The sequence below is a fragment of the Rhamphochromis longiceps genome, linkage group LG16 (assembly GCF_057381845.1).
Source record: "Rhamphochromis longiceps isolate RC_006_pf linkage group LG16, R_longiceps_female_GT1.1, whole genome shotgun sequence".
Lineage (NCBI taxonomy): Eukaryota > Metazoa > Chordata > Actinopteri > Cichliformes > Cichlidae > Rhamphochromis > Rhamphochromis longiceps.
This window is the reverse complement of record NC_140572.1, coordinates 6,804,367-6,825,203: the sequence shown is the minus strand read 5'-3', so window position 1 is coordinate 6,825,203 and position 20,837 is coordinate 6,804,367. Positions and strand designations below refer to the sequence as shown.

Here is a 20,837-nt window from a genome sequence, read left to right as displayed (position 1 = left end):
ATGCTGTTATTCATTTTGCAGACCCCTTTTTCTTTTTTTCTTTCTTCTTTTTTTTGTTACCTCTGTTGACTCTCTTATCCTGTGCCAGTCTCAAATATAGCACAGAAAGTGTACAGACTCTCTTTTGCTGGTTATCGCGCCTACGTCTGCCTCTTTCACACTCTGTTTTTGAGAAACATTGCTCACATTTCTGTCAGTTTTATAACACATTTGGAGCACAGCGGACTTGTCAGTAGCTGTGGATGTTGCCTCACCATTGGTTTTGTGAAAGGCAGACAGACATCTTTACCGGTCACTGACTGAGAGGCTATTAGCCTCCTGGCCCCAGCACCATTCCTCCTGTGGCTGCTCAGTCCCCGCTCTCTCCAGGCTCTTTCTCTGTTCTGCCCATAACCTGCAGACCCTTCTATCTGAGTTCAGTCAAGTGGGAGGAGGGAAGGGAAGGAAGGCGCATGAAGGGACAGAGGGAGAGTTGTGCTCCACTGAGGCACAACAGCCTCTCTCAAACTATCACCCCCTGCAAGTCAGCCACAGTGAAAATCAAAAGTTCTAATAGGAGAGATAGTGAAGAACAGGACAAGCAGGATGGGGTGGAGACTGGCATGCAAGGGAAGCTGAAAAGTGATATGAAGAAGACCCAACAAAACGTATTTCAAGGGATTTCGGCCTGATAAGGCTGACTTGTGAAGCGATCTGGAGCTGCAGGGAGACATTAACTCCTTCAGTGCCGAGCAAGAGCAGATAATGTGTGGAAATGTGACATTTCCAATGCCGCTCTTACAATGTGCTTTGTGTAAATAGATTCTGCATGTAAATTTACATAGAGCAGGACTGATTTATTCACAGTAGGTTTTCACAATTGTCAGCATTGCAAAATATATCCCGAATACTATACTGTGTGTAATTGAGACTGGAGGTAATGCTTCATTCACAGAATCACCTGCCAGATGGCTGCAAGTCGTCATGTGGCCTGCTTCGTTAACAATATTGGCTCAACCCCACTGCCCTGAAGATAACCATTTTTTAATATTGCCTCCTTTCGCTCGGTCTTATTCCCATTAGCAACACATTGTGTTTCCGAGATTCTCCCTCACCACCGCCAACCCCGCGTCTACCCACCCCCCTTACCCCCGCTGCCCGAAGGAAGATGATAGACAGCTACCTTTAGTATAATATTTGTCATTCATAGCTCATTAAACAGTGCAGCGCTTGAGGGAGGGAAATCAACAACATGCCTGATTATAACAGTGATGATAAAAAATGTGACACAGTGAGCGATTTTATCAGGTGAGCCATTGCAGGCGCACCGACGGTGAAAAAGCCAAAGTGAAGAACTGCAAGTTCACTGAAATACACAGGACTTCTCATTTCAATTCCATATGTCAGTATGGAATATATATATTCTTAATGCTTATTTGCTGATTAGATTGTTCTTATGAGAGGCCCAGACTTCAGTGTAAAACTAGGTCGCAGGCTGACAGGAACTGCATGCTTTTGCAAAAATAGGAGCTGCAGGCAGAAAGTGAAACTAAGTAGAGTGTTTGTTCAAAACTTAAAGTTTGTGTGACGTCTAGAGGAAGTATATAAGTAATCAGGCTTCCTGTTTCTGCTTGAGACTTGAGCTGGCGTTTCTGTGCTAAGTCTCCATTTTCCAGAAAATGTAAAATTAAAGATCATTTTTTAAGTTAGACCACTTTGAGCCGTGTCTTTCTTGGCCGTTGAAGAATGCAAAGAACTGGATTTAATAACTGTCAGATCAGCTGTCAGAGTCTGCTTTGCACCTTTTGTAGAACATTTGATTTCAAGAAAACCTATTACATGCCTTTTATGTTAAAAAAAAATCCCCTCTGTATTTCAGTTTGTACTTTCATTTTAATAGATGACACCATCCTTCCAGCTGTGGGGATGTCAAGGTTTGATGGGCTAGCTGAAGGAAAAACCCAGAGGCTCAAATTTTTTAGGGATTAGATGGGGGTAAGATTGGCTATTTATCAAATAGCCCTATCTCTGAGCTCCGGCTTGGGGGAATCTCACATTCCACCTGGCTTTAAGTGATAAACGGATCAGATTGTGTTTAAACTGTCTGGTGTGTGTGTGTCTGTATTTGTGTGTTCGTTTGTGCACGATCCCCAATTTCCCGTGCACTGGTTTTCTCACGGTCTATAATATGTTGGTCTTTTCCAGATTTGATTGGCCTCTGTACTGGCCTAATAGCAACTCAAATCAGTTGGGGTGCCGCTTCGCTCTTCATGCATGCTGGTTGTGTGGGAAGAGGCTGAACGGTTAAAAAACTGTGAGATGGGAGAAGATAGAAAGGTTATAATTTATGTCTGGGTGAGACAAATGTCTCAGCCACTGTCCTCGTCCCTCTGGCAGTCATGGGCATTAATCCATCTGCTTGCCGATTGCAAAAGGGGAGGAAAAAAAAAAGATCGCAATCATCGTTCATCAAGTCCAGCTTGGGGCCCACGAGTCAACCCGAGGGAGGAGGCTTTCATATTCATCCTGCATTATTGTCCCTTATTTGCCCCGCCGCCCGGCCAGACAGTTATGAGGGGAAAGAAGTAAGCAGAGAATATAAAACCACTTGTGCACAGGAGGATAAATGTCAGTCAACGAAGACCTCCTCACTATAGCGAAGCCCTTCTAAGAGAGTAAGCAAGCTCACGGTTCACAAGCTCTCCTCCATGCTGCTGCATCAAATTCAGCCTTGCTGTGCTTTTTTGTTGTTTTTTGTTTTTCTAACAAGCTTTTGAAGAGACATTTGTGATGTGGGGAAAGGTTTATATTCATGTAATGCTTCTCAGCAAGAATTTCAAGTGATTTACGCTCTACATTAAACTCTCTGAACTGAACACTAACAGCTCCTGTTTTTAGCGTTGGCGCATAATGCTTCTGTGGAAAGAATTCTCTTGTTATCTATTCCTGCACCGCACGTTCTTGTTTTATGGTTCGTGTCATCTGCTCTGTTTTAATAGTCTAATTTTATGTGCAGAGTAAGTCACCGTTTTAACTGTCTGACGTTTTTCAAATGACATTAGGTTCTATTGTCTGGATGTTTTCCAGAAGATATTTACTGTGTAACGTTGGGGATGCGTCGTAGCCCTTATAGGCTGCCCATCCTCTGCAGTCGCTTCGCTGTTTCTAATTTCTTTGACTTTGATTGGTTTTTCATACACATTAAAGTCTGGGTTGCATTTATGCTATTAAAATATAGCTTTACTTTCTTCAGAATCAAATGTGGCTACAGGCTAAATGTAGTTTAATGCCACTGCTCTTTTGAACTGAGCGTGCTGATGACCAGCTGCTTCTCTGCTACTGCTGTGGCTTAAATGGTTGCACTGAAAGGCCGAAAGCCTGTCATCTGACAGAGAGGGGCGAGACAATAATTGTTTAGATGGGAGAATTACTTTGAAACAGTCTCTCCTCCAAGGTGCTCGTGTTGTTGCACTTGTACGGAAAGACACAAAAAAATGTTCAAAGTGTGTGAAGATACGAAGCGAAAGACACATTTTGCCTACTTTCGTACCATTCGGCACTTCGGTGTAGTCAATCATGGCCCGAAGTGGGAAAATTGTCCAGCAAAAAAAAAAAAAAAAAAGGTTTGGAGGGTTTTGGACTCTAACGAGTTTTTTTTTTTTTTTTTTTTTGTATGAAGCGCACATTGGCATGCAGCGGTTTGGTCTGGTTTGTTTGATCTGGTCAGAATTTCTTTAACTGTGAAGAAAAGTGAGGAAAAGATGAAATGCTTTCTAAAGGGTCAAATTAGGAACAATGCAGTTTTGTTATAGCCGAAGAAGACGAAGGACTTTTCAAAATAGCAGAAAGAAGAAAAGAAGAAAAATCTTGAAGTAAAGCTTAAAGAAGATATTTTGTAACACAGACACTGGACTTGAGTTCTTGTTATCCGTCATTCTCACTGTAAATGTTTCTGTGAGATGAGACTTGAATTGAGGTCAAACATGCAAATGTTAGCTTAGATCATTACTTTCTCAGTTGGCCATTGTGCATTTCACCATGTTTGTTCAATATCAGATTTTTTTTTACAGTGTTTGATGTTTGATCATATTTAAATGAATAATTCCTTCTATAATGAAGTGTTATCTGTGACAAACTACGATTGAGCTCACAGTTGAAGCAGTGTTTCTCTTTATGACATTCTTAACCAATAATAGAATAGAACTCCCATTTTATCTCTAAAATTAGAAACATCCTGTCTCCTCGCATACAAAGCCTTGAATCGGGCCCAACCTTATCTTAACATCTCTATTGGGGCAATATCATCCCAACAGAATGCTTCACTTGTCATGATCCTGGGTCTGCTGACCCAGCGTTTTGTGTTTAGTTTATGTAGCCTTCAGGTTTCCTAAGTTCATCGTTATCATGCCTAGTTGTTTCCAGTTAATTTTACCCCTCGTGTTCCCACTATGTTAAGTCTATCATGCCTAGGTGTTTCTAGTTATTTTCCCCTCGTGTTTCCACTATGTTGTCTCCCCTGCTTTTCATGTATTTCATGTCTGTGGCTTATGTTGTCAAGTTCAGGTTGTCATGTCTATATCTCACTGTGTTTCCTGTTTTATTGTGAAGAGGTCTGGCGTGTCTGTGTTCATCATGTTCAGTTACTCTCCCCCTGTGACGTAATTATGTTCATGTGTCAGCTGGGTCCCCATGTGTTGCCACTTCCCTCATTATCCTCCTGTGTCCATTTAGTCTGTGTGTTCTCAGTCATTCTTTGTCAGGTCGTCCGTTGTATTCGTCTGTTGTACTGCTCATCCATGTCTCGGCTCCAGGTATCCCTGTCAGTTCATTATGTTTAGAGTTTTGTATGTTTCGTTTTAGTTCACCCAGTTTAGGTCATTGTTTAGTTTTCATCGATTCCCTATTATTTTGTACCCTCGTTTCTTGCCTTAATAAACGGCTTGTTTTGTTATTCATACCTCATTTCGGTCTGCGCTTGAGTCCTTCCCTGCAACATACGGTCTGCCCTAGCCAGACCGTGACATCACTTTCAGACTGCAGGCTTACGTGTGGCTGCTGGAGTATTTAAAAGTAGAGGTAACGTTAAGTGAATTAAGTAGAATTAATCTGTCTCTCTTCCTTAACCCATAGCTGCTCTCCCCTGAGCCTGGTTCCACCGGATGTTTTTTCTTGTTAAAAGGGAGTTTTTTCTTCCCACTGTTGCCAAGTACTTGCTCAGAGGGGTTTGGTGGATCGTTTACATTTCCTCTCTATTATTGTAGGTTCTTAACACTATAAAGCATCTTGAGACAGCTGCTGCTCTGATTTGCCGCTATATAAATAAAATTGAACTGAGATGAATTGTGGTTCAGATAATATCCGATGCTTTGACAGCACTTAAATAGCTTTTTTTGCCTGTTTGGAATGTTCGAATTGCCAAAATTAGCGTATAAGTCTTCATTTCATCAAGTTTCTCAAACTCAACCCTACACAGGTTGGTGAAGGTTACAAAGTTAAGAATTCAGAGTTTTTCTAAAGGCCCGCTACAGTCCAACAACAGCCTGGCTGTGCCATTATAGCAGCTCCTTGTGCCAACAACCTCACCTCCACAACTCCTCCAACTGCAATTTCTTAATTACATTACTGTCTTCTGAAAGCCTTCTCCTGCTTTGCAGCTTTGTAGGTAAGAGCTGTTGAGAGTGCTTGGCAGATTTGTAGAGGAGCTCGTTGCTGCTGACTCTTTAAACAAGATTTGAAGAGTCAGCGCATTTATAAACCTTTGACATTTCCATCACCTGTCCCCAGAAATAACGCCAAACAAGTCATAGCCCTAAATAGCTTAATAACCTCTGAGACTCTGTAAAGTTATCTTAGATCTCAAATCCAAATGTTTTTCCTTTTTGCACAGACTTTTTTAATGACCTCAGTGAACTGCTGTCTGTGATCTGTGTTGATTTTGACTGTGTAATTATTGTTGGGGATTTTAACATCCATGTGGACAACACTCAGGACAAAGGGACTAAAGACCTGAGTAACACTCTGTTACATGCTGAGTCAGCCCAAAGTTGCCCAGAGGCCACACATAATAGAGGACACACTCTTGACCTACTGATCTCCAAGGGCCTGAGCATTTCAAAGGTTACTGTGTCTGATGTGGGCGTGTCTGATCATTACTGTGTTTTCTTTGAAAGTAAAATCTCAGCCCACATAAATATATCAACAACAGTGATCACAAAAAGATGTATAACTGAACACAGTAGTGCAATTTTTAACCAGGTCTTCCCATTAACACCTGACCTGTCTGGAGGGTCAGTCAATGAGCTCATCAATAGCTTCAATGCTAACATGTTAAATGTAATGGATACAATTGCTCCCATTAAGGTGAAGGTTATCTCTGGAAGGAAAAAGTCTCCATGGAGAAACTCCACACTGGTGAAAAATGAAAAAAGAGAGTGTAGGAAAGCTGAGCGCAGATGGAGAAAAACAAACCTCCAGGTTCATTATGACATTTATAAAGAGAAACTTCACAATTATAATTTACAACTGAGGAGTGCAAGGAGGTCCTACTTCTCTGACATCATCACTAAAAACAGCCATAATGCTCGGGTCTTATTTTCTACAGTTGACAGGCTAACAAACCCTCCTGTGTCAGTGGCAGCTGAACTTCATTCGACCATGGCCTGCAATGACTTTGCCAAATTCTTCACAGAAAAAATCCAAAAAATTAGACAAGCAATTGGTACATCAACAGCAGATCCAGAATATGTACTGTGTCCACCAAAAAACTGTTTAAACACCATCAAACAGTTTGACCCTATTAACAGCAAAGACCTGGAGGACATCTTAGGTCAACTGAACTCCTCCTCTTGCTGTTTAGATGTCCTGCCAACAAGTTTTTTCAAAAAGGTCTCAAAGACTTTGGAGTCAGACCTGTTACAGATCGTCAACTTTTCTTTATTATCAGGTGTGTTTCCAGAATCACTAAAAACTGCTGTAATAAAACCTATACTGAAAAAGGACAATCTTGACAAGACACAAATGAACAACTACAGGCCGATCTCAAATCTCCCGTTTTTAAGTAAGATCAATGAAAAAGCAGTTTCTCAACAGCTCAGTTACTTCTTAAAACAGAATAACTGCTACGATGCCTTCCAGTCAGGTTTTAGACAGAACCACAGCACTGAAACCGCTCTGACAAAAGTGTTCAATGACATATGTCTGAATACAGACAGTGGAAAAATGTCAGTCTTAGTTTTACTGGATCTCAGTGCAGCATTTGATACAGTTGACCACAAGATGTTACTCAAACGACTGGAGAACTGGGCAGGTCTTTCAGGAACTGTACTAAACTGGTTCAAAACATACTTAGAAAACAGGAAATACTTTGTATCAATAGGTAACTTCACATCTGAGCAGACAAGTATCACATGTGGAGTTCCCCAAGGTTCCATCTTGGGACCCCTTCTGTTTAACATTTACATGCTCCCACTGGCACAGATTATAAAGAACAACAAAATAAACTATCACAGCTATGCAGATGACACACAAATATATATCACAATGTCACCAGGAGACCAAGGCCCTGTACAGGCTCTTGGTAAATGCATTGAGGAAATTAATGACTGGTTGTGCCACAATTTTCTCCAGCTAAACAAAAACAAAACTGAGGTAATAGTCTTTGGCGCCAAAGAAAAACGATTACAGGTCACCAGAGAACTTCAATCTATACATCTAAAAACCACAAACCAGGCGAGAAATTTGGGTGTAGTGATGGATGCAGACCTAAACTTAGAAAAACACATTAAGACAATAACAAAGTCAGCTTACTATCACCTCAAGAATATTTCAAGGATAAGAGATCTGATGTCTCAACAGGACCTGGAAAAACTAGTCCATGCATTCATCTTTAGTAGGCTTGATTACTGTAACAGCATCTTTACAGGTCTACCTAAAAAATCAGTCAGACAACTACAGCTCATTCAGAACTCTGCTGCTCGAGTCCTCACTAAGACCAAAAAAGTGGACCACATCAGTCCAGCTCTGAGGTCTTTACACTGGCTGCCTGTCCGTCAGAGGATAGACTTTAAAGTTCTGATGCTGGTCTATAAAGCTCTGAATGGTTTAGGACCAAAATACATCAGTGACCTCCTGACCCAGTATGAACCTTCCAGATCCCTCAGGTCATCTGGATCTGGTCTTTTATCAGTTCCCAGAGTCAGAACCAGACACGGAGAAGCTGCATTCAGCTTTTATGCTCCTTATATCTGAAACAAACTCCCAGAAAGCCTCAGATCAGCTGAAACACTCAGTTTATTTAAATCCAGGTTGAAGACTCACCTGTTCTCAGCTGCATTTGAATAAAGCACCAAATCCACACTTTTAAGCTTAAATTTCAAAACTTACATTTAACTACTGATTTTATCTGTTTTGATTTTATATACTGTTTTGTTTGTTTGTTAATTAGTTTGTTTGTTTGCTTGTTTTAATAAATTTTAAATCATGCTTTTTATTTGTTCTTGTTTCTAATGTCTCTGTAAAGCACTTTGAATCACCTTGTTGTTGAATTGTGCTATACAAATAAACTTGCCTTGCCTTGCCTTTTCTTTTTTTTTCATCAGTTATGCAAATCAGTATCTTCACAGTGCTTACAATGTCAAAAAAGAAAGATCTCCTTAAAGCCTTTTGGAGGTCAGTTTATATTTTATTGATTTAACTATTCATATTAGGAGGTACCCAACTCCTCACACTTTGATGACACCTTCACTGACCCATTATGAGCTGTTGGAAAATGAAGGATTAGTTTCTTGAAACTCATTTTCGTGAAAAACAACAAACAAAGCAAAAAAAAAACCAAGAACAAGAGAAACGGAGCTCATTTCACCCTCGGCTAACCCATCTTTAGCTGGTAATGACTGTCTTGTAGTTCACATCAGAGTTTGATTTTCACACAAACACAAACCTCGCAGTAATTGAGCCTTTAAAACAAACTTTTTTTGTTCTTTGCCAATAATTCCATGAGCCTGTGTGTGTTTAAGGGATTGATTTAGAGACTTTTAATGATCTGAGTTGGCGTTCAAATCATGTTCATTCCTCCCAGTTATGGGGACACCGTTCACACACATACAAGCTTTGTTCACACATGCCGTGGCTTTGCGTAATCCCGGGATCATGTTGGATTCTTTAAATCAACTTCAGGTCTGTTTACATAAGACTGTGCAGCTAAAGGCGGCCTGCGTTCCCCGCCGCGTCCCCCACGCTCCCCCCAACCTTCAGCCTCTGCAGCCATTAATCAGAGTGATGCACAGATGGTTCCGCTCGCTTCCTTGCACTGGCCTTCTATGGTTGTGTTGTTGTTTTTTACACCCACCCTACATGTCAAAGATGGTCAAACCATATGGATGCATGGCCGACTGTGAAATTGAAACAATCCACTGTATGTGGATAAGTGTAGTATAAATATTTATGGAGAGAATAAGAGATGGCCTCTTGCAGAATTTGCATCGTATTAGAATAGCCTTGGGACACCCGATGATTTATTGTGATTATCAGAGATTTAATCCTGTCTGTAAAAGTGCTTTCCGGTGTATTATTAATTTTTAAAAGCTGCACTGCTACTCTGATCTAGCTGGTTGATAAATTTGTGTGTCCCTGCAGCACACTGCTCATTTTCTTATTATATTCCTAATAGAACAAGAGCTGTTGTTATCATAATTAACAATGTATTATGTTGTTATTTGCAGCACACAAGGTGGTGTGGCTGTTTTCTGAGATGCTAGGCACTACACTGTAGATTGCCATTGTCATGGAAACCAGAAGCCATTGTTAAAAATATATAGCATTTTGTATAAAACATGTACTGTAAGTTAAAACCTATGCTTGTATTTGTGGTTTATAATATGTCTAAAATAAGTCTAAGTACTATTATTATTATTATGCTTTTTTTCTACTTTGTTTTTTATTCTTGTTAATGGAAAAAACATGCAACAATTTCTACCTGGTTCCTTAATGTCTGCTATAAAACTTAATTTAGTCCATTTTGATTTGTTGTTTTTTAGATGCAGAGAAGTCCAAAACTATTAAGAGATGGACAAATGCGCTGGTTTTGTTCTTTTCAGCAGTTTTCAAATACAGAATAACAGAGGCCTTATCTTGTGAATATATTGCAGTTGTGCTGCAAACTGAAAATTGCAGACTTTTAAATATTCACTGTATTTATGAAAATGGATTCAGCCCTGCTCACATCTCACAAGAGTGGGACAAAAAACAGAAACACTAGAATGAAGTTCGGTCTCACAGCAGCTTGGTGACGAGTGCCCAAATCCACATCTGACTGCAAACACTATCACTTCAGTGAAGTCTCCTGTCAATACTGGAACCTTTAATTAAATATTGTATGCGTGTGTTTTTCTGTATCTTAAATTAAGAGCACCATACCGTACTGTAGCTGCCGCCTTCTGTCTTCTGTTTTTCGCATCTCTGGATATGTTTGCAGATGACAGAGCCATATGGGCTCCCATCAATCCTAAAAATGTATCTCCTTTACGTGATGGAGACTTGTTTCGCTGTTCTTGGCAACTTCTTCCAGCACTTTGATGTAGTTTCTCACTTGTAGCCTGGAGCTTTTATGAGCTACTTTTAATTTTAGAAGAAAATGAACGTTTTAAGGTTTTAAATGTTTGATGATCACTTCCCTGATGAAGGAGAAAATCAAGATTTTATTTTATTTTTTTCAGTGGGGGGTCATGCAATGGTCATGAACGTTTTTTTCTCTGATACAGAAAATTAGTGGACAACCATAAAGTTGCTTAACATCATTACTGATTCTTTCCTTGTCCGTTTTTGGACTAGTTTTGTGGAAATGGCTCAAATGTGTCTAACACGCCTTTTTAACTTGCTCCAAGAAATCTCATTTGCCACTAACAACTGTGATGTCGTTTACAGCATCGGAAACATAGCAAATCCCCCTTAAGCCCCGCAAACTTCCATGTGGTGAAATCGTTTAAAGGCCCACACAAAGTTCGTAGAGAAAATGCTCTTTTTTTTCTTCCTGGAGTTTTGAGTGTGGCATTAAAAGCTCCACCAGGCGGCCCCTCTGAAAATTTTGATTTGTAAATGCCAGTTTCATACAGCGTTGAGATTTCAGCCTCGTGCCCCACACAGAGCCGCGTTTGTCTGAATGTCAGGTTGGATCGGGGTTGTGTTGCCTGATGGGGCCTGGACACTTTGTCCCGCTCTGTAGGAGACAGCGTCACGTAGCAGGAAGCTTTTCCTTCACTGTTTGGTGCCCTTTTTTACCACTTCAGCTGCAACTATGAATGTGTCTTATTCATAATTGGTGCATTGGTCACTCTAACATTTTTCTAATCTATAGTTGTGCAGTGTTGCCAGAGTTTAGTCTGAGCAACAGTTAAAATATAATGAAAGCCATCATAAAATAACCTCACTTACAGAGGCTGTTGCTGGCAAACATTTGGCATTTTGCTTAATAAATTTGATTTTCATCAGGTCAATTAACCATCGCTGTAAACACCTACACTTGTGCATAAAATGCCAAATAGGAAAGGTTTTTGCGTGCATTAGTAAACTATACCCTTTTATGAGTTTTGTTTGTAAATGTCACTGCTTTTATCTCATGACATGATTTATCTTCTGCTAACCTTCCCCCCTTTTCTCTCTCTCAGCGCTCAGTCCGTGGATTTCATCCTTCTCCCACCCTGGTGTGAGAGACTACTCCCAGCTCACCCTTGACCTGACTAGGAATGAGCTTATTGTGGGTGCCAGGTAAGAAACTGTAAATCCACTCAGCTTTTCACCCCACAGAGCACATTACTGAGAATGTGATACCCTTTCTGACTCACTCATACAGTGCGGTTTTCGGATAATGACGCTTTTAAAGTGCTTTGCTGAGGCCTCGCTGGACCAAGTTAAGCTTTGGATTTGGCAGGAGCAAAGGATTTGGAAGAAATATGTCACGCCGCAGTAGAGTGTGTGTGTGTGTCTATTCTCTTGGCATGATATGAGTTAAAGTTTTGTCTGGATTGACCCTGTTAAAAGCGTAGACATACATGATCACAAAAAAGTGTAAAACCAAAGACTGAAATACTAACAGAAAACAATGGCCCAAGAGTGACGGGCAGTACAGTTTGTGCTTTAATCCACTTTGTGTTAACCTGACAGTGTCAGGGCTCGTGTGCGGAGGCGAGGAAGGGATGACCCACATGCAGGACTCGTGGTGCAGAACGAGGTTTATTGAATATGTAGACAACAGATGATAGGATGGATGGCTGGCTGGACTTAGCGGACTGGTAGACTGGCTGGCTGGCTAACTGACTGACTGGACGGAACACACGACAGAAACAACATCATCAATGACCCGACACTGAATGGGTAGAACAGAGGGCTTAAATACACAGACTGGTGATAATGATGATAATGAGGGACCGGTGAGTACACAGCTGAACATAATGAACTAATGATAATGGGAAGAGGATTGAACATAATACACACAGACCAAGGCTAACACAATAAAACAGGAAGTGGAACAGGCAGTAGATAAACAGTGAGTGTGAACTGAAAACACTGGGTCACCGACCCAGGAACCCTGACAGGACCACCCCCTTCAAAGGCCGGCACCCGACGGCCAAACGAAAAAGAACCAGAACAGGGCGGGCGGAGGGGGCCCAGGACGGAGGGACGGAGGCCACACAGAGACAGTTCGGGTGGGCGGCCACGTGGCCCGAGGCGAGACTGTTCCGGTGGACCGACCGTGCGGAAGGCAACGGCGGTGACGTGGACACAGTTCGGGAGGCCGGCAGTGCGGAAGGCAACGGCGGCCAGTCAGGCGAAGGCGGTCCGGAGGCCGGCCGTGCGGAAGGCAACGGCGGTGACGTGGACGCAGTTCGGGAGGCCGGCAGTGCGGAAGGCAACGGCGGCCACTCAGGCGAAGGCGGTCCGGAGGCCGGCCGCGCGGAAGGCAACGGCGGCGGCTCTCCAGTTTTAGGCGTGCTGGCCATGGCCCGGTGGGCACAGGACCAGACGAGGCAGGATCAGGCGAAGCACAGGCCGGAGCTGCAGCAGGCGAAATAAAAGCCAAAGTCGAGGCCGGGCCAGGCGAGGACGAAGGCTCCGAGGCCGGGCCAGGCGAGGACGAAGGCTCCGAGGCCGGGCCAGGCGAGGCAGAGGCAGGCTCCGAGGCCGGGCCAGGCGAGGCAAAAGCAGAGCTAGGTGACAGCGAGGCATGAGGCTGGTGCGGTTCCCCTGAACCCCCAGTTGACGAAGAAGGTTGCCGGACGGGCTCCTCGGGCCCTCCAGCGAAAACGGTCTCAGAACCAGTGGGCACTGGAGCCCCTGGCACACACAGGACAGGGCCAGCGGGTGCGGAAACCCCTGGCTGAGGAGCGGCCGGGCCAGCGGGTGCGGAAACCCCTGGCTGAGGAGCGGCCGGGCCAGCGGGTGCGGAAACCCCTGGCTGAGGAGCGGCCGGGCCAGCGGGTGCGGAAACCCCTGGCTGAGGAGCGGCCGGGCCAGCGGGTGCGGAAACCCCTGGCTGGGCAGCAGGGTAGCTCACAGCAGGCTCTGGGTACTGAACAGGTTGGTGGACGGGCGACTGGGCTACGGGTGACTGGACAGGAGGCGACTGGGCTACGGGTGACTGGACAGGAGGCGACTGGGCTACGGGTGACTGGACAGGAGGCGACTGGAGAGCAGGTGAGTGAACTGACGGGGCTGGAAGCTGAACAGCAGGTGAGGCTGACGACGGAGCTGAGGTTGGTGTGGCTAATGGCTGGGCTACAGACTGAGCTAATGAGGGAGATAAAGCTACAGCCTGAGCTAGTAAGGCCGGTGCCTGAGCAGGGGACACTTCAGCCAGCCTAACCAGGGATAAAGCTAGTGCGTGAAAGGCTGGGTCAGGAGGTGGATGAAGTGGTGGACTGATTAGCTCTTCCGTGCCTCCAGAGCGTGAGGGCACTGGCTGGAGAGCCTCAGCTGAGTCTCTAGGGGGGTCAGGCTGGATCCTGGCCGTCCTCAGCCTAGGTGCTGGGACAGGCACGGGAGGTGGCTGGACACCAGTCACCCCCACTCGAGAAACCGAAGCGGGTGTGGCGGTAGACTGGGTCGCAGCTGCCCTCCTCCTGGGAGCTGGCACTGGTGTGGGGGTAGACTGACTGACAGGAGTGGAGATAATGACTGGGTGTGTGATGTTAGCAGGTTTATTGGGGATTGTTCTGGTTTTCCTGCCACCACTATTTACAGTCTTTGGGAGAGCAGAGCAGAACAAATCTTCCCAGTCCACAGAATCTTCCAGGAGGGAAACATCCCACGAATCAGAGATGGGGTTATTGTGCGTTTTGAGTGAATAATCAGATGGTGAGTGCGAAAAACAGTCACTGGAGCTCACCATCGGGAGTGGCTGAAAGTGGTCCGTTTTATGGCGGCGTGTGCGCCGATTTCTCCGGGAGGAGGAAGCGGGCGGGGTACACGTCCGAGCCTCTGGCACGGGAGCCTCTGTTGAGCCGAGGTGGAAGACGGAGCCGCTGTGCCGTGGCGAGGTTGAAGGTCCGGTGAATGAGGCAGGTGATGTGTGAGCGTGGAGCGGAGTGGCGAGAGAGGGAGCGGCCGAAGCGCGGCGTGAAACGTCCACTCTCCGCGGCAGATGCTCCGGTGCAGGTGAGGCAGCAGGTGTGGGAACGCGGCGTCTCCGAGGCCCGCCCAGAGCCAAGCGAGTGCCCTCGAAGACGTGCTCTCGCTCCGCGAAGAGCCGCTGTCTCTCCTTGAGTTTTTCAGCCCACAAGGAGAGCGCTACCTCCTGCCGCTCGTAGAGGTCCGAGTCCGCTGGGTCAAAAGCGTGTCTTCTTGGCACGGGTCGGGTCATTCTGTCCGGGCTCGTGTGCGGAGGCGAGGAAGGGATGACCCACATGCAGGACTCGTGGTGCAGAACGAGGTTTATTGAATATGTAGACAACAGATGATAGGATGGATGGCTGGCTGGCTGGCTGGCTGGCTGGACTTGGCTGGCTGGCTGGCTGGCTGGCTGGCTGGCTGGCTGGCTGGCTGGACGGAACACACAACAGAAACAACATCATCAATGACCCGACACTGAATGGGTAGAACAGAGGGCTTAAATACACAGACTGGTGATAATGATGATAATGAGGGACCGGTGAGTACACAGCTGAACATAATGAACTAATGATAATGGGAAGAGGATTGAACATAATACACACAGACCAAGGCTAACACAATAAAACAGGAAGTGGAACAGGCAGTAGATAAACAGTGAGTGTGAACTGAAAACACTGGGTCACCGACCCAGGAACCCTGACAGACAGCTGGTCTCTAATACTTCATCTGCATTGTTTAATAGATTTTGCTGGATTTGAGCCAGTCACTTACATCATTTCCCTTTCTTCTTAATTCAGAAACTACCTTTTCAGACTGGACCTCAGTAACCTGTCACTGATACAGGTAAGTGTACTGCTTTTTCTCCTGTGGTTTTAAATTCTTATTTTTTGGGCGCTATCTCACTCTTTTTATATATGTTCGCCAAGTTTATTTTCACATTTTTTTCTCTTGTTTATGAATTAGTCAGGCAACATGTTATTGCTACAGCATTGTTTAGGCTGTGTATGCTGTTGGCCAGGAAATGAAAACGCTAATATGCTTTTATTGTTGTAGGTCATGGGTCACTTTAGCCTAGTAGTTGCTAGGCAGCATGATGAAATTGTCATGTATAATTTAGCTTGTTGGATATCAGGTACATGTGGCTGTTTTGAATTAAAAATGATGCAGTACAAAAAAAGACAAAAAAACACAACCTTTTAGCCTGTTGATAGAGGGTTGCCAAGCAACCAGCAGGCGTCATAACATATAATGCATAATTTGGATATAAATTATATGTTATGGTGTGATGTAGATGCTTTTATAAAGTGTTATAGGTAAAAATGTGAAAAGCAGACAGGCCTTTTTAACCCATTGCTAGAGCGTTGCTAGGCAACTTGATGATATCATAGTATCTGATATAGTTGAGAACCTTCAGGGGCCCAAGACGTATCTGTGTGGCAGCTTTGGTTGCTCAACTCGTGATTGTGTGGGAGGAGTTGGCAGACAAAGAAACAAACTCACACAGACAGAGATTTTGTGTATTGTAAGCAGATTATGTGGTAATAGTCCTTTAAATAATAGACTAAAGCAACAAGTCGAGCCTAAATGACTGCTGGCCGCTTCTCCCAGTCTTTTTACATGACTCATATGGAAACCGAAAACAGCATATTGTAGTGTTTCCAGTAGAAAGGTAAAGACTGACAAATTTCCAAAGGGGGATAGGACTTTGAACCAGGGGACTTCATCACACACTGACTTATTTTTTTAGTTAATGCTTTCCAGTAGGAAGGTTGGAAAACCAAAAGAAAAGCAGGATTTGTTTTGCCTCTTGGCAAGGTAGAGCCATTCATGCATCTCTGGCTGTACAGCATAATACTTGTTTACATCGCTCCAGCACTTTCACGGGTAGAGCCTGGTCAGTTCTCTGTGTATGGCTTATTTAGTGAGTTACAAATACACAACAGTGGCAGGACAGAATAAAGGTTTTACTACTGTTTACATTCACCACTCCCATCTTGGATCCTCAACTCGGGGTTAGTGAGGCTGCTCTGACGTTGTGAGTGGGAAATCCAAATTGAGGTGCCATTCCAGATGGAAATTCTGGCTGGGAACTGGGATCTGGAACGCACCATAAGGCCAAGTTTTTGTAATGATCTTCTATGTGGAGGTACAGAAGCTTTGCTGTGACGCTTCATTGGATATGAAAATCGTCTTCTACGCTCAACATCATCTATTGAAGTATCTTCTACTCTGTCTTCTGCCTGAACAAGCCACATGTTCTTTTCTGTATACATGCCTCAGTTTTTTTTATCAATCCATCTATTTTCTTAAACAGCTTAACAGAAAGAGCCTCAATTTTAAGCCTCCAAAAGCAGTTGTGTATTGCTGATTCGATTAACTTTTAAACAGAGCATGTTTACTGATACTTCAAAGATTTTGTGCTAATGAGACAAACTTTGGGAGCAACAAAGCAGCAGGATGGCAGTCTCTGCCATATATATATATATATATATATATATATATATATATATATATATATATATTAGTCCACGCTGCAGAGGATATAATCAAATCCTAAGGTTGTGTTGTGTGTGTGTACACGTGCATTTTTGTGTGTCCTCAGCCTGTGGGTGTAATGGGTTTGTTTTCTGAAAGGCCTGTGGTGGTAAGAGTGCTGTGCCGGAAAGTAGCTTTGGTATCAGTGGGAGTGTTAGCTCTGGGGCACAGGGTTGCCATACAGTTGCATCACACATCACAAATGACAAGCCCTGAATTCTCGATGGGACGGTGTAATCTAAACCGGTATATCACTGTCACTGAGCAGAGAAAAATAGGCATTGTACAAAAACCAGGCAGTGCACAGTTTCCATGCTTTAAACCACTGCGGGACATCTTCTTTGGAGATTGCCAAAGTTTTCCACGCCTTCAAAATAGGGCTGCCACAAACGATTATTTTGATAGTCGACTAGTCACCGATTATTTTTGTGATTAGTCGACTAATCAGATCATCATCCATTGGACGTAAAACTACAGCTTATTGCACCAGCAGCATCTGCTCTTATATAACTATCATTAGCTTACAGCTTTAAGTGTTTTAAGGTCTGTGCTAACTAAAAATAAAGACAAGATGATAGTTTATTAAATTTTAATGAAATTTGCAGATTGTTTCGGTGAAGTTTAATAAACTCCTTGCTATCTAAAATATAACAGGACACTGGAGTATATTCTGGAGCATCTCACACTTCTGATAATCAGCTGTCTGCTTGACGTTTATTCAGCTGTGTAAAAACTATAACTTTAATCTCAGACAAACTGATTTACTCAGGAACAAATAAAATACTAAAAAAAAAAAGCCAAACAATAACATTTTAAGTTATCTAAGTGACTCATATATATTTAACCTGAGTAGCGAAAGACGGCAGTGGGTTTGAAAACGATTTGCGGGGAGTCCGGTGTTCTCACGGCGCTAGTGAGCCTAGCCCCCGGCTCGCTAACGAGCTAGTGGGTAACAGATGTCTCCGAAAACGTCAGAGCGCTTTTGAAAATATGTGGTGTCCTGATAAACTGAGCAGATATTTGAGGTTTACACAGCTACATTCTCGCCTGAAAATATGTTAAACGTTTATTTTGTGACCCAGAAAGAATAATAAGAGTAACATTAAAACTAACTAGCTGCCGCCATTGTTGGAAACTGCGCTGGGCCGCGCTATGAATTCTGGGACACAGCTGCTTCTTCTTCTTCTTCTTCGGGGTTTAACGGTAGCTGACATCCTTGTACATGCAATGCTGCCATCTTCTGTTTCAGTCCGTTATTACACTCTTAAATCCAGCCACTTATTCCTGCGTCTTTTGTGATCGTACAAAGTTTCAAACGACGCGTCGACTATTAAATCAGTCGTCGACGATTTTGATAGTCGACGTAATCGTGACTAGTCGAGAAATCGTGGCAGCCCTACTTCAAAATAAATAGCAATGCATATTTTGCTGCTGTTAAGGTTAATGCACTTTAAGCCTTAATTATGTAAATGATGGTAGTGACATCACAATGCAGTTTTTATGCCCACCAACCAAGAAAAACAACAAGAAATGCATCTGCTGAGTGCAAATATTCTTTGTGATCCAAAGTGCACCTGTTATGAGATTTGTTTCTACGGTCAATGCAAACATATAATAACTTTACAATATATAATTTTATTTTTTTTAAAGCCTAAAAAGTTTGGTAACTTTGCTCCAAAAACCTGTTTTGAACCACACGTCTTGCTCATCCCTTTTCAGCATTTCACAAATGCCATTCTAATTCACATCATAGATGCGGGAAGCCAAGAAAAAAGTAATCCACCTGTTTTTGTAGTTGGCACAGTGCTGCAGTGGTTGATGGAGAGTCCTTGTTGGGTTTTTTTTGTGTGGATTATGCTTTTTCTCCCATTGCTTGCGTAGGCTCTCTCCGGATATTCGGGGTTCTTCCAAAGACATGCATGTCAGGTTAATCTGTGATCCTACAATTCTGCAGGTATGAACATGAGTGTGAATAGTCGTCCCTGTGTTAGCCCGGTGAAAGTGGAGCGATATGTGTTTACTACATCCAAAGCATTGTAAACATTTTTATTAACATGTATTGAGTGTTTGGATTCGTTCAGTACCACGACTCTCTTATAATGTGTATCCAAAAAAAGTTAAGCAAGACTAGCTTAACGGTTGACTCTGCAGCATCAGTTTTGTTATTATTTCTTTAACAAAAACTTGAATTATTTTTACACTACATTTCCACACAGGATTAAGCACATCACCACACTCCACTTTGTCTGACAGAGTCTCCTTTCACAGCAACCACAACTGAATGACATGATGTGTACAGCTGCCACCCGTGTGTCACTGCCGATATCAATGCGCCCTTTGTCTGCGTGTCCTAGCTGTCTACTTGTGGAAGAGAGAAGTTGACTTATGAGTGCTTTCATTTGTTTGTACCCGGGTTGTGTTGTTCTCTGCAGTTCCATGAAGCTGTTCTCTTTGTCCTGAAAAAAGGCACCTGCCATCCTTATCACATGTAAGGAAGCGTACACACATGCATCTGCTGTGAGCGTGCACAGAAATAACCACAGTGGCGCATACTGCCTAAATTCTCAAAGTCTGCTTTTCTCCTGAAACATACACACACCCACACACATATCACCAGCTTATTGTGAGCTATAGGGCTAAATGAGGTAGATCCTTCTTCACTCTGGCCAATGCGGAGGTGTCATTTGTGATGCCAAGGCTGAAATCAACGTGAGCATTACACAAACTGCCCAGTGAAGCAGAGAGGAGGGTCTCTACCCCCCATGCTAATTTGCCAGTAAAATGCAAGCCATCCAAAAAGGCAGAGGAGGGCGGCATCCCAAAATATTTCTTTTCATTTGGTGTATAAGTAAATAAAAAAAATACAAAAATACAAAAAATCTCCCATTTCCCAGTCCGAGCCTGAGGTTCAGTAAGAAAGGCTTTACGTGCAGATTTCCGGAACCAGTGATACAAGGCCTGCTGTAAATATCCAAACCACCTGCCAGAGAACATTGGATTAATTTAATTCAGTCCAGACATAAGCTCAGTTGTCTGCTCGCCATCGTGATACATCCTCATCACAGTCTGCTTCATTTTTAATATAATTAACCTCTTGAAAATCCCAACATCCACTTGTATCTGTGTTGTTACCACTCCACAGACACTGACCTGCAACTATTGGTAGGACAGAAGCTTTCTGCCATTTCTGATCATTAGTAAGTGAAGAGTAACCCAGATTATATTGTGATTTGGCAATTTAAACATTTTCACAGCTTGTGAAAGGGTGACTATAAACCTGAATGATGTTCTTCTGCCTAACTCTAACAAAAAAATGAAACTTTAACTGAGCCCAAAGCTTAGTTTAAGCTCCAGTTGGTGGTTTTGTTGGGTGATTGGATGAAAGTTATGTCCCAGCTATCTATCCAACCTCCTCATACAGACATTTTTGCTCTTTCAAAGCAGAAACAAGTCTGTCGTTTTTTGCCAAATCTGTGCTGCCACCATGAAATGACTTGATAATGGCCTACTGAGCCTACTAGTTGGAAAATACCGCCTACAGGCAATGCCTATATGGCAGTGATGAGAATTGATAATGGCGTTTTAATGGGCTGATAACATTCCAACCAGGTGCTCAGTTCAGCTTGAGAATTTCTTCATGCACTAAAAGCCTAATACCTGCACTGCACTCCGAGGCCAAAACAAAATTCATCATAACACATCGTCTTGCACAGCACATCGGT

General features: G+C 43.3%; 1 protein-coding gene across 4 annotated transcripts in view; it reads left to right on the top strand.

The window, feature by feature from the left end:
* The window catches only part of sema5ba (sema domain, seven thrombospondin repeats (type 1 and type 1-like), transmembrane domain (TM) and short cytoplasmic domain, (semaphorin) 5Ba), a 204,153-nt gene that overhangs the window by 97,419 nt on the left and 85,897 nt on the right, over positions 1 to 20,837 (top strand). For all 4 annotated transcript variants that reach the window (XR_014907958.1, XM_085385175.1, XM_085385174.1 and 1 more), the window contains 2 exons: positions 11,640 to 11,739; positions 15,378 to 15,423. Coding sequence is in view for 3 of the 4 variants with exons in the window: in XM_085385175.1 (XP_085241301.1) it covers positions 11,640 to 11,739; positions 15,378 to 15,423 (146 nt within the window). In the remaining variant the exon portion in view is untranslated. The remainder of the gene's footprint in view (positions 1 to 11,639; positions 11,740 to 15,377; positions 15,424 to 20,837) is intronic.